Below are 13,277 nucleotides of genomic sequence, written 5' to 3' on the forward strand. Positions count from 1 at the left end.
GGAGCTGGACCTCACAGTATGCATATAGACACACAGATTGAGATGCGTAGATTGTTAAAGATGAAACCCATCAACACACATGCAACTGGACTTTGAATTAGGCATATGAACGCAAATAGATGGATCTGACTAGAAGTTTGGAGACGGTACGCGGCAACACGCGTAGGAATGTGTCAACAACTGAGTTTGAAGCTACGGACGGATGCGCATCAACAGGACCACAGAACCGATACAAACAATCGATGGTCGAAAGATTCGAGACATGCAGTTTGTCGAGTAAGCCGCAATGAGCCCGACTAAGGAGAAAAGAAGGTGGAAAGCTCCTCTCGAGGCTGAACCGCTGCAGAAAACCACATCCAGCTGAGTCAGATACGGGGTCTAACAAACAGCAATAGATGTTGAAAGGAGAGGGAGATATATATGCGGCTAAGGCAGCAGAAAGGCTGTCACGGAAACACAGAATCCGGCTTCGGAGAAAAACATGATACGGTGAGTTGACTGGAGGACCCAGGAAGCTGAAAAGGTTATTTACGCGTCGGACACGCAGCTCGAGGCACCGCTGAGAGTAGCGTCTACACGAGGCAGCGATCCAGCTGATCCAGTGACTGTCGAAAGGAACAAGAGATCAAAACGAATGTGGAAATCATGCTTAAGCGGCGCTCCGAGAAAGTGGCAGTCGCTTCTTCCCTGCCTCGTGCAACTACCGCTCTTCGTTCTTCCGTCCTGTGCTTCTCAAAAACCTACGCATTTAGACCACCACGTGTGTGTTTGTCTCTACCCATTCTAAAACAACATCGAACAAGATCTACAACATATATATACATATAGTTTTATGCTTGTGACCCCACACACTGAGAAGTGTCTGTCGCTTTGCTTTCCCCGTAGGCACCGGTCGAAAAGGACCGGAACCTGTGTTTCTGCACCGAGGGTGTACGCGAGACTCCTGGATACTCTGTGGAGACGAGAACACTCCGTGCAGTTGATATGGTCGCCAAGAGAAACAAAGTCGAACTTTTTGTCGGCAAACAAAGACGTCCACGATCTAAGCCTGTCGTCGTCGATTTCGTAGTGTATGTTCCTCAGAGAAAAGGCGGCAATAGAAACCGAGAGATCTCATTCTATTATGTGCACCAGTGAGTCTCGCTTCATAGTCATCTGAGTGGCATATTGCATACCCTGAGTACGTGAAGGATAGATAAGGTTGCCGATATTTCAACAAGACAACGACCGTACCTCTAGATGAATCAGTATTCGAGAGGTTGTCGCCTCAATGTGGACGTTCCACCACGATGATGATACACGATCTTCCTACGACACTTCTGATTGAAAAAACGAAAAAAACTAAATACGGCCCACCTGCGATCACGGGACATCGCTTAGGTCTCTCTTCACTTTAAATCACGCACTCCACCGACGCATCCCCGCAATAAAACCGGTGTTTTCGGAGACGGCAAGGACTTGACAGACACTTGCTTCTTCTCATTTCGACTGTTGTTTCGCATTCTTTCCAATTAGAACTGTTGACATCTGCTTTTGCGCATACAGCCACCCGCAGTTTTTACAAGCACCGCATGCCCCTGGACAGATAATTCAGAATATGGTGGGCCTTACAGTTCAGCTCTTCTAGAAAAGCCTTTCTTTGATTCTTATGCCCTTGTCTTCAGAAGAAAACACACATTCAGAATGAATTCTCTCAGCCATTTTACCGACATCTGCCTCTCTCTTCGTCTCTGTGCGTTGAGTCAGAGCGCACTGTGTTCTTCGAGCTTCTCTCCAGACGCTTGTTCCGCGACACACTCTGCAACCAGAAAGAAACTCTTGTTCATCCCCATTCGTTGACTTCCACGTTCTGAGAATCAGAAAGAAACTGCTGCTGAAGGACTCGAGTTCTGCGGGACTCCTGCGTTGGCAAACGCCGCATGTAGTTCACGCATTTTGACGACCATCGGGTGCGAAGGCGCGACGGCGCTCAGGCGTCTGTACACACAAAAAGTTTGCAGAGAAAGGGAAGCCTGTGGATTGCTCACCTCGGACATGCCGCAAGACATCGACATCAAAGAGGAGTTTCTGTAACTCGATCGCAGCTTTCCAAAATGTCACTTCGAACTTCACTTGAATCGCTTTGCGGCAGCGTGTCGGGGAAAGCGCTTTACCCGTCACACAAAGAGCACACCACAGTGACTTTTCGCTATCGATGTTGGAGTGGTTTTCTCAGAAAGAGACTCTTATGAGGTAAATGGGGATGGATGTCTCGCCCACCAACGTGTTTTTCATGGCGATTTTTCTGAGAAAACAACTCCGCAGAAACAAGCGTCTCTCTTTCTCCTTTTTCTCGCTTGTTCCTTTGCACTTACTCGACGTAGAAATCAGCTTCTTGGTGCTTCTTCATGTTTCGACAGCAGCAAATCAAGTTGACCAAAGTGTCACAGTCTTGCGGAGCCTGACACAGAACACCAAAGAACCCTTAAGACAATTTACCGTTTCTTATCTCACTGAAAACCGACTACTCTTGGCAGCAAGGAAAGTCAGTGAAAGCGAACTCGAACTTGCGCATCTGAGACCAGTGCAACTCTCTTCTCATATTCGAGAGTGCATGCCCGGCGCACAGGTTGAACCTTGCCACTAGAGAGAGCGATCAGGCAAACAACATTCAGATCGAATCCCGTCCTCCCGAATCCAAAAATCCCCTCTGGAACATGACTTTTAGAACAAGACAGAAACATACCCCACCACCGAGGAAAAATGCACCAGCGCGAGCAGTGACTTCCTCCTCTGACCCAGTCTCAGGAAAAGCCGCGCTTCAGAGAGTGATCGCTGGAAAAGACTGAGATAATAAAAAGCTCTTTCTTCAACGCATGCGGCTCAAAACACGCGCTAGCGTCGACGAAACAAGGAAACCTACAGATACAAGCGAGGAAGAGGCGTTGCATCGCATGCAAAACAAACAGCTCCATTACGCGTGAGGACGCGACAGAAGGGTTCTGTCCAGTCCACGAACGTTTTCAGGCAAAAAACTTGACTGCCATTGAACTTCGTTCAATAGCTGCAACAGTGTGACTCAATCCTGTCCTTCGATCTTCATGCATTCGAATCCGACGCACTTGGCCGAAATTGAAATCCATCAAAAGGCAGAGAGCAACCTCCTTCCCTACCTGCTGGAAAGCCTTGAGCGCATCCTCGAGAGCGGTGTTCCACTCCCGTCGTTGAATGTTCGCCGCTGCTTTGCCTGCCACCAAGAGATGGAAACAAGGGATATTTCAGAAAAACTAAACCGAAGAGACGAGCAAAGCGATGTTTCAGGCGAGCCTAAAAAGGAGAGATAAAAAACGATCTTTCAGAGGATTACCAAAATCACACAGAGGGAAGAGTGGTTAAACAGTGACCCCCAATATCAAAGCCAGCTCTGCATGGACATGTCCATAATGCAAAAAAGGGTGTTTCGTGTGAGCGATTGAGAAGAGAAGCGATTTCTGATCTCGCGGCGAAAACCCACATTTTTTTCTTTCCATTACCGTTCAAAAGAAGCGGCGAGACACACGGCAGGCCTGGAGTCTGACAGAGCATCTCGATGTCGCCCAAAGAGAGGTACGCCTCCTGGGGACTCCCTCCAACTGAACACAGAAGAACATTCTCCGTATTACGCCTAGAACATCACCGATATGGAGTCACCTTAATGTTTAGGATATAGTGCAATTCAACACTTGTGGCTGAGAGAACTGTCTGGTCTCCAGCTCCGGTGAATCTTCTCTTTTCACGCGTTTCGCTTGCTTCGCGGACAACGCGTCAACAGCCGTGAAACGGAGAGAAGAAATGAAATCGCCGGACTCGTGAAAAAAGAAAGCCACAACACGGGACTCAGACGAAACAGCGAAACTCCAGTGTCACGCAGCTCTCTCAAAGTCGTCAAATGCACTTTGCATGCGCAGTTGTTGTCACTTCACGTGCATCGCAATTTGGCAGAGAGACACTTGACAACCGTAGCGACCTCTTCATCTAGACCTACACACACCCAAGCCGAAGTGGACATCTTTCTCCCTCTGTCTGTGCCTGCAACGAACTCGTGTGGCTCTCCTGTGAGAAACCTCGACCTCCTCCCTCCCTCGAAACAACCGACGTGGATAGGAGAGACAGAGACACCAAGGACTGCATGCGCGCCTCACGTGTGTCGACGAGAGCAGTTGCCAACTTGCTGAGAGGTGCGTCGTCATTCTGGGCAGCCTGAAAAACAAGAACTCTCACCCACTTTGTGCTCATCGCTCTGAAATATCGGAAAACTCGGAGCTCTCCAGCTTAACAAAGACAAACGTTTTCTCTTCTTTGTCCCATCCGCCATAGATATATGTATGCGAAGAGACACGCACATCCACGGCATGCCACCTTTCCACTTCTGTGAATAAATCCACATTCACATACATATATACATACATAAACATATGTGTGCATATATATATATATATATATGAAAAGACAGACTTGTCGGAAGCATAACAGCAAATGCATATACTACAAACTCGGTAAAGATGCATGCGAATAACTACGTAACTCTCGAGACAGAATAGAGAAGAGGAAATGTAATCCGTAACCGTCTCGACAGAAAGACCCTTCCCATCTAGCAATGCCGAGAAAGATCATGTTTTCATTTCCTTCTCGCTGGCTGAGAAATTCGGGCGACATTCTGCTTTGTTGCACAGTAATATCGCAGGATTTGTGACCTGGCTTCCACGGCTACAAGTCAAGTTGGATTTCACCAGTAGCGGAAAACTTCGAACAGATTCTCATCTACAATCATGAAGAGAAAACGCGTTCTCTCGCTCCTTACCACTTGGCGTGCTTCTTCTTCTGCCAAGTCTCCGCGGTTCATGAGGAGCAGAATCTGAAGTTTGAGAACTCGCCTAGAAAAACGAGGAACGGAAAAAAAGCAGGACTAAAACCGCAGACAGCCAGTCGTCTGGGCTCCTTCCAATCATTGACTCTCAACATTTCTCGTTCCTTTTCACGTTTTCCTGGCTCCTCTTCCAGTTTCGAGCGCCCCCCACAGCTGCCTCCACCCATATTCTACTGGAGTGAAGGCGACCTCTGGCTTCAAAAAACAACCGCAACACGTGGTATCCTCCAAGAAGTCCATGAATCAAAGAGGGCTCTGGAGAAAGGCGTTTGTAATGACTGGACCACCCCAGAAACTTCCTTGTCTCCACGGTAGCGCCAGTCCGAGGACGGCAGCGGTGTCTGTCTGGTCCTAAGGGCAACCAGTGAGCTAAGCAGACACGAGGGACTTGACACGCAATCCTAAATTTGTAGAAATGGCAAACAGATGAGATAGGAGATGGCGCTAGCACTTGGGATTCGACAAGACGCCTCTACAGACTTTGTGTACACATCGAAGACTGTTCGACAGTAGCATGTGTTCCGTAAAAACAGAGCGCGGAAATTCCAGAACCGACGTTTCGAGAAAAAAAGACAAGACGGAGGAAAAAGAGAACAAGGTGGAAAAGACAAAAGAAGCGCAAAACACGATAGATACACATCAGGTAACAGTAGGTCTCTGAAAATAGGAAGAAGGGTCTGTGGTGTGAATCGAGCAGTGCATTCTCTCACAACAGGGCTTAGAGACTCGCGTACATTTCAAGGAGTTGAAGCTGCGAAGCAAACTGAAGAGCGTCTGAGAAATTGCCGAGCGCTGCAGCAGCCGAGGCTGCGAAGAAGACAGAGAAAGTATTCCCCTGCTCTTGCATCAAGGCACGAAGTTGGTGGTACAGAGTCAGTTGCTCTTGAGGAGACGCCTGCAAATAAAGACCACCGAAGCGCCATACGCCACGGAAAAAAGCAGAAATACAGACGCGTACAGAGAAAGAAAGAAACGTAAAACGAAAGAGACCTACACAGCGACACAGAGATAGCACGATGGGACAGGTCAACATCGACGGCAGTCCTCTACGCATACTCAAGTCAACACACACATATACATATATATGCATATATATATATATATAGACATGCATGCATGTATACGAATATCGGTATACACATAGGTATGTACATGTATGCATCTGCACGTGCACGCATGAATGTGTGCATGCACGCATTTGTATGCAATACACGTGCAGCTGTAGAGAGTGGGAAAGCTGGGAGCTACGAAGAAGAAGCTTAGACTGGAAGAGTCCGCGAAAGGAGACAGTCGGGGACGGCGGGGATCGGCAGAGACAGATGAGCACAGTGCTCAAGATGAGACGCTGTAGCGTCGCATGCTGGATTCACAAGGAGAGGGTGTTCTATGCGTCCAAGTGAGTCTGCAAATGCGGAGATGTGCCAGCTAGTCTCTCTGGTGTCCTCTTAACAGGTTGGTCGATGCGCCGTGGTCCTTACTGTGTCCAGGAACTGTATGTACACCGCGAGACTTCTCAGGAACGGATTTGGGCTAGCACTCATTGCTTGGACCTCGCTGGGGTCCACCTTGCCCTGCGTCTGGCGATTCTGCATGAGCCGACAGGCGTAAAGCATTCCTTCTTTCTCTTGTTGGGCGAGAGTCCCCGTCACGTGTGTGACGCCGCAGCGCGCGATGCACATGTCATAGAAGCCCACATAATACAGAGCCCGGCACTGCAGACAAAAGCAAGGCGATACCACAAAAGGACTTGCAAGAAAAAAAAGGAAAACGGCACCACACATCGACCTACACCTGAGTAGATATGCATAGTCACATCTACCTAAAAAAATGCATTCACGTGGGTGCGCTTCACTGAGTCGTGTGTACAACATCATCGGCGTGTGAAACGCATGCGCATCGATACGTCTTCCCAACCAAGCCCTTCGAAGCAGAAAATAGCTCTGTTCCCCGGCTGCAGTTTCTCGGGACTGGAGTTGGAGAGACGAAGTCGCGTTTGGAGTTGCGTGGGTCGCAGGAGAGAGGGTAAAACAGACACGATGCCTCCGAATATTGGGAGTGGGACGATCAGGAATCGAAGCTGACACGGAAAAATAGAGGAAACTCCGGTTGTGAGTGAACAAAGAGCAGTAAGGCATTGCCGCTCCTCGACTCTATCCTCGCTCCTGCATGAATACATTTCGGTGAAGTGTGTCTGCGCACGGTATACCACACACACTTGCATGCGTAGGTGTATCCAGTGCCGTTTGTTCAACGCATTAAACGCACTCACTTGAGAAAGTTCGTCTTCTTCCATTGTGCAGACAAGAAATGCAGACACAGCTCAGAAACAGGTCACAGAGGGTGTTCAGGACAGCGAGGAGGGTGGCGAGAGTTCGAAGTCGCTTCAGCTGAAACAGACCGACACTGCCTCCGTCCAATCTCAGATCAGAACAAACAGAGAAAACCTTTAGCACATTTTTAATGGCGAAAGGGAGTCAGTGTGTCGCGAGAAATCGAGGAACGTGAAGCAGTCACGTGTATCCGACGCCTCCGGCCACGGGGAAATGAGAAAGACGCCGAGAGATGAGCGCCACGAAAGCCAGAAGTGTCTGACTTTTCGACGAGGGTTTCGAGGAGACTTTGGATGCAGCTGAAGAGGAAACAAACGCTCGCGAACAAGGAGCAAAGGTGGCTTTTGAGGGCTCCAGGAGGATCGAACTCGCAGCATGCAACCTGAAGACTCTGCTGCGCTGGACACGCTGACCCCCTGGTTGTGAGCGCAGATACTCCCAAGGCGTTCGCGTGGTCACGAAAGTGCATTCTATCCTCCGTAAAAAAAGAAGAACGACAAGCCTTTTGGATTCGCTTTCCATTCACTGGAGGACAAAGGCGTCACGGAGGATGTGCAGGCATTTCGGCGTTTCGGGTGTCTGGTGGTCGGGCCCTCATACGCGCTCGCCGGACTCCCGTAGAAAAACCTCGTTGTGCAGAAGGAAGAAACGATTGGCTTTTTTTTCTCCGGATAAGAAGAAAGATCAACCGAGAGCTTACCTTCTCCAATATCCGGCGGGCACGGGAGCGACCGGGAAATCGGTAGAAGGTGTCTTCTTGAGTACGAGAACGTAACCACGTGCTGGTGGCTGCGTCACTTGTAATCTTCGTTTATCAAAAAATCCTGCTCTGGCCTGATACACAACTGTTCTTACATAGAGACTTCGTCTGCATTTGTCGTTGTCTCCCTGTACCGAGTTCATGATTGGCTGAAATCCTCGCCTGTCGTTTGTGTCTGTTTTCCGGAGAACACAGCGAATCCTTGTTTCACACGAAAGCTTAGGACTCGTCGCCACTCCTGCAAGGCGTTTGCCCATTTAAGAGCAACTTTTGTGGATGGTTTTCAGGATTGTGATCCGAGGAAGATCACGTCTTTTCCGCACTGACCACCGACGTCACGCTTTACTAAACTTGAAGGGTTACTGCCTGCTATGGGACAGGGTGGCGATTTCTACTTCTTTGAGGGTGGAAAACTGGCATAGTGTGCGCCTTCATAGAGGAAGACTAAGCGACCTCTTGTTGTTCTTCGAAAAACAAATAGGTCTGTGTGAGTGTCAGCGTCAATACCTTGCCCTGTCACGGCCCTGGGTGGTGGAGATCGTTTTTTTTTTCGGTAGCATGGTTCACAATTGTACTTTGCTATTCGCGGTGACAAACATGTCTTTGTATGATTTATTCGACGTACGCAATCGAGAGCCAAGATGCTTTGGACCACAGGTTCTTCACTCGAATTCTTAGACAAGAGGTGTCATGCTGGTCGTCGGCCACAGTCACTGCTTAGCGATGTCACAAGAGAACATGGTGGTGCATTCACACGCTTCAAAAGTTGCGCGGATGGAAGTGTCCACCTGAGATAGACACTTACTGAATGACAGTGCAGAGCTGGACGTCGACCATCAGCTGTCTTTCGTGGTACAGATAAAGGACAAAGCGTTCGCGATACCTATACATATATATATATATATATATAAACACAAGTGTGCTTTAGGTGATCCTTGTTACAGAAAAACGGGTAATAGTTCTTGAGTTGTCTTCAGTGCGGGTGAAATCCGCAGCATCGTCTACAAGCAGATGCGCCGCTGTTCTTACTCTATTTGGACAGGCCGCCCGTCTGACGCAGCTTCAACTCTCTCTGACTTACTGCTACAGAACAAAAACAGTTTGCCACTGGTGCAAATTTAAAAAACAATCGGTATCCCGGAGTTCAAATCAACCATCGCAATCCCACCCAAACCTACTCTGCTGGTGTAAAAGACTTCACACGGCACGCCGTACCTCGCCGTTGGATATTGGTGTCCTGAGTCACATAATAGCAGGTGTCTGGATATTGCGCCTACAATGTGGCCGATGTGCAAAGACCTCAGTGTCGTAGGATGTGGAAATCGAACACTTCCAGCCATCTTAATCAGTCCAATGTAGTGGTGGTGTACAGCAATCATAGATCAAGTGGCTTTCAGGATCTTACAACTGGAGTCATATTTAGAGCGACTAACTTTTGAAGGTTTTTCCCGTCAGTTCGTCCTTGGCAAAGATGCTTCAGCGGTGGTGCTCCACTCACCACAGCCACGGTGATCAGTCGTCAGAGAATCGCTCTTGATACAGAAAGACCTATAGCGTTGGGCATTTCTTGACATCGCCGCTCTCAATGCGCGGCGGTGCTCACTTTGGATTCCAACACAGGACATCGATTCTGTGAATTTGAGAGGTTTCCGACTTCCAAAAATGACTCTCAGGTTCTACAGTCCGTCTACTGCCTCCATGACGTGGCTGCCAGGACATTCTGGGCGCACGCCTTGCTCAGGCTGCGGGCGCCACTGCTGTGGTGAAGGCTTGAACCCTAGCTGGCCTTTTGTGTCGTTGAGGCTACGGGAGCATTTTCTCCGTGAAACGGCGTGAATGCCTCCCTTTCATGATGGCAATGATAGTTTCCTTATCAGTACACTGGCCGGAAACGGCCATCATCTGTCGAGTCACTCTTAGCCCCCCGGGAAATGGCTACATCCGTGGCTAGCGAACCCGATTTTCCGTGGGGCCTGTAGCGAGTCGCTAAAGAGGGTTGAATATTGAGCTGTATGTGCTTTTCTGAAGGAACCAATGGTCTTTATCAAAGTATCAACCGCATGTCGTTAGGATCAACTGCTGTCGGAAATCGTGACGACACACTTTTGTTGCGCGAAAGCGCATTTCTCTTTGCCTCGTGATGCCAGCACACGGCACCGTCCGGTCGACGAAGGCAGTTTATGTGGTTGTACTCGGGTGAATTCGAATGCTCACCGGAGCGTTTTGCCGCAGATCACCACGCTACGAGTGTCACACTGATGCGCCTCGGTCTGCGGGGAATTAAACTCAGTCAGTTTTCTAGTAAGCTGTGCCTGTCATTTTTTGCGTCGTGTTTGGAGCGCGGACCCAGAGAATCCGAGCACCGTGCGTTTTAGGCCCCTGTATACAGTGCCTTCCGTTCGTGAATATAACAGGTGCTGTTCGAAACATTGGCATTTTTGCATCTTTCCTGCTGGGTGACTCCGGGACTTTCCTCCTCCCAACCGTATACTCCTCTGTTTCGTCTGTCCGTGAATGGGTCTTGCACCGCAAGCGTTCGTAAAAGCGCAGTGCGGCAGTCGGGGCGGCGATTTGCGAGCCCTGAAGATTTCCCGAAGCAAACCGTGAGATTTGTAGAATGAAGAACGCAAGTTGTGCCTCGTACAACGAAGTTGGGGGAGGTAACGAGAGTAATTTTCAGGTGTGCTACCCGGGTTTCCGACACCTGGGGCTGAAGGTCGATACGGGAGAACGGAGACCCTGAATCACCTAGCTACCCGAGGTGTCGCTTCCTCTATCTTCCACTGCAGAATTAATGGCTTCTTTGCACACGCAGCGAAAAAAGGAGACTCTACCCGAGTTGAGAAGCGATGCTGAAACATGCGTTCAGTTGAGTGCCACAGCGAGGACGGCAGTGTCTCACACACCGTCTCTGCAACCGGCATCCAACACACTGGGGGGGGTTCTACTGTCACGGTTTCAGCGAACCGGCGGCAAACCCAGTGTCATTTACCAGCCAGGAAATGCTCCATCCAAATACCATGGAGGTAACTTGAGTCAGGTGGAACATGCGTGCCGAAGGAAGGAGGCACCTCGGAACGGCGGCATCAAACAAAGCCACGAGTATGCTCAAAGTGTCTCGCGGCGAGCAGACCAACTTTCGTCTATCCCGCGTTTCGTAGCAGCGACAGCAAGTAAATCGGGTTCCCAGTCTACCAGTCATCCACTTTCAGGGCAAAAGGGGTCGCTCACTACAGGCCATTTCGCTCTCCGCAGGCACATGACAACTCCTGCGCATCCTCGAGTTACCGGGGGAACCCCTGCGGGAGCAATCCGACCTTCGCCAGGCACCTCGAATCAGTTCAAATGCACCTTCTGCGGGGTGACATTGTTGACGAGAAAGTACTTTGCTTCATCGTGGCCGGAGTTCATTATGTGCGCAAGGTGCACGGAGGTGCTACCCACGTGTCACGTATGCCATCGCAAGGCAGCGCGTGCGGCGTATGCAGACGACATCTGCTGGCTGCCCAGCAAGTTTGTGGGAAAGAAGAAGCCGACGGCCACCGGACTTCCTGATCAGGAAAGTTCCAGGACTGGAACTGGTGGCCACCACAGGCCACCAGGTGACGTTGGGGGTCTCAATCTTTGCAGCGAGTGCGCCTTGCTACTCCCCGTTGTCGGTGACGAGCAAGTCAGTCGACTGCTCGAAGTTGCAGTTGCCATTCTGCGAGCGGAGGCAAACATTTCTTTCGACGATACTCGGGTATTTCGCCCGACCCTATTAGGCGAACCGGCCGCATTGTGTACATTCGGTGATCACCGGAACAAAAGCGCCGCGTTCCCATTTCCTGTTCTTGCGATGGATGTTGCCTCTCTAAAAACGTCGATGCATGCCAAGCATTCAATTGACGGCGGACACACCACCTTTGGACGCTGCGAAACGTTGGAAATCACTGAGACGCAGACAAACGCCCCACGGGTCTCCAGAACCCGAGCAATCAGACGAATTTTAGTGGCTAAGGGGTTGCCAGAGAGTGTTTTCTTAGCGCATTTGGCCCATGAGTTAATGCATGCGTTCCTCTGGTGCTCAACGGAAGGAGGACAGACTGCACCTTCCATTGACCTCGCTGTCGAAGAGGGCCTGTGCAACGTGATGGCAGCTCGAGTGTTGGAGATCCGAGACGCCCAGTTGGCATCAATAGAAACGCCTACTATGGTGGATGGACAGAGTTGTGCATATCCGTTTGCTAAACCGTCGAACCAGAAAGCAGCAGAAGCTCTGAGCCACGCTCACGGGTCAGGAATGGGGGTCTCACGCACTTCTCATCAGCAGACTGTGAATTCTACAGAGGCGGCAGCTAATGCGGCCCTAATCGCTTACGAAAGGAAGGTCATAGCGGTTCGACTTTCGTTGATGGCTGAGGATAAGGATAAGGTATACGGTGATGGGTATCGAGCTGTCAAGAAGGCTGCGGAGGCACTTGGCATCAAAAGAGCCCTGCATCTGGTGCGTACTCAGGGCACTTCTCTCGAGGTTTTTAAAAGAGCTGCGTTGGGCTCATCGACTGTAGCGCAGACGCGCAGTAGTGATGGTATGACATGTCGAAAGGGCTTCTTCAACGTGGCTGAGTGATGAAACGAGCGATGCCGCCAGTGAGTCCCTGTGCGGTACTACTTGTTCCCCCTCAGTGTAACGGACAGCACAGGTGCGACACGCTTGTACAGCAACACAGAAGTAAATTGGCACATAAGTATATGTGCGTAATACACAGTCATAAAGCAGGTTGTCACTTCGCATGGCATCAAGTGCAATGAGTTTGTGTTAACAAGAAGGAATGCCCGTTGATGCATGAGCAGTGTGTCGGCTTCTTGTGCCCGTCCCGCGGTCGGCCACTGGCAGTGGGTTGCCATGCCAATTCCTCTGTCCGTTGTTTGAAAAGCAAATATCCGGGCGAGATCTGTGGATGTACGTGCTCGCGCAAAGTGGATAACTCTTGTTGCAGCACGTGCTCGTCTTCCAGGAGTACGGGCACCACTAAGTCATCTGAGTTACTTCTGAAGTTACAAAAGCGATTTCAGGTTATTCTATGTAGTCGCTGTGTGAGAGTTAAACATCGTCACCGGTCAGATCGCCCGAAGCAGTGGAACATTCTTCACAAGAGAGAGAGCTACCACTTAAAATGGCTGAGATTCATAAGACAAATAGATGTTGCACAGTGCGTAAAGCACGCTCGTAAACCTTGTGTCCGAGTTTTTTAGTTCCACGGTACAGCCAGACTCTGCATCGAGGAAACCAGCGGCCTAAAAATCCTGTACTGCTCCC

The 13,277-nt window shown here is 49.9% G+C and overlaps 2 protein-coding genes across 2 annotated transcripts; one reads left to right on the top strand and one right to left on the bottom strand.

Moving 5' to 3' along the window:
- Positions 1-1,106: 1,106 nt before the first annotated feature.
- Positions 1,107-8,597, bottom strand: TGME49_244390 (coatomer epsilon subunit protein). The gene is made up of 9 exons (XM_002366887.2): positions 7,155-8,597; positions 6,364-6,597; positions 5,620-5,780; positions 4,820-4,892; positions 4,161-4,218; positions 3,513-3,611; positions 3,153-3,226; positions 2,355-2,440; positions 1,107-1,977 (listed from the first exon to the last, which is right to left on the bottom strand). The coding sequence occupies exons 1-9, from the start codon at positions 7,176-7,178 to the stop codon at positions 1,857-1,859; spliced, it is 930 nt and encodes a 309-aa protein (XP_002366928.1). The 5' UTR covers positions 7,179-8,597; the 3' UTR covers positions 1,107-1,856.
- Positions 8,598-10,292: 1,695 nt separating this feature from the next.
- TGME49_244400 (hypothetical protein) lies at positions 10,293-12,985 on the top strand. The gene has a single exon (XM_002366888.2). It carries the CDS (start codon positions 10,770-10,772, stop codon positions 12,585-12,587), a length of 1,818 nt encoding a protein of 605 aa, XP_002366929.1. The 5' UTR covers positions 10,293-10,769; the 3' UTR covers positions 12,588-12,985.
- Positions 12,986-13,277: the final 292 nt, after the last annotated feature.

Source organism: Toxoplasma gondii, chromosome VI (assembly GCF_000006565.2).
Source record: "Toxoplasma gondii ME49 chromosome VI, whole genome shotgun sequence".
Taxonomy (NCBI): Eukaryota; Apicomplexa; class Conoidasida; order Eucoccidiorida; family Sarcocystidae; genus Toxoplasma; species Toxoplasma gondii.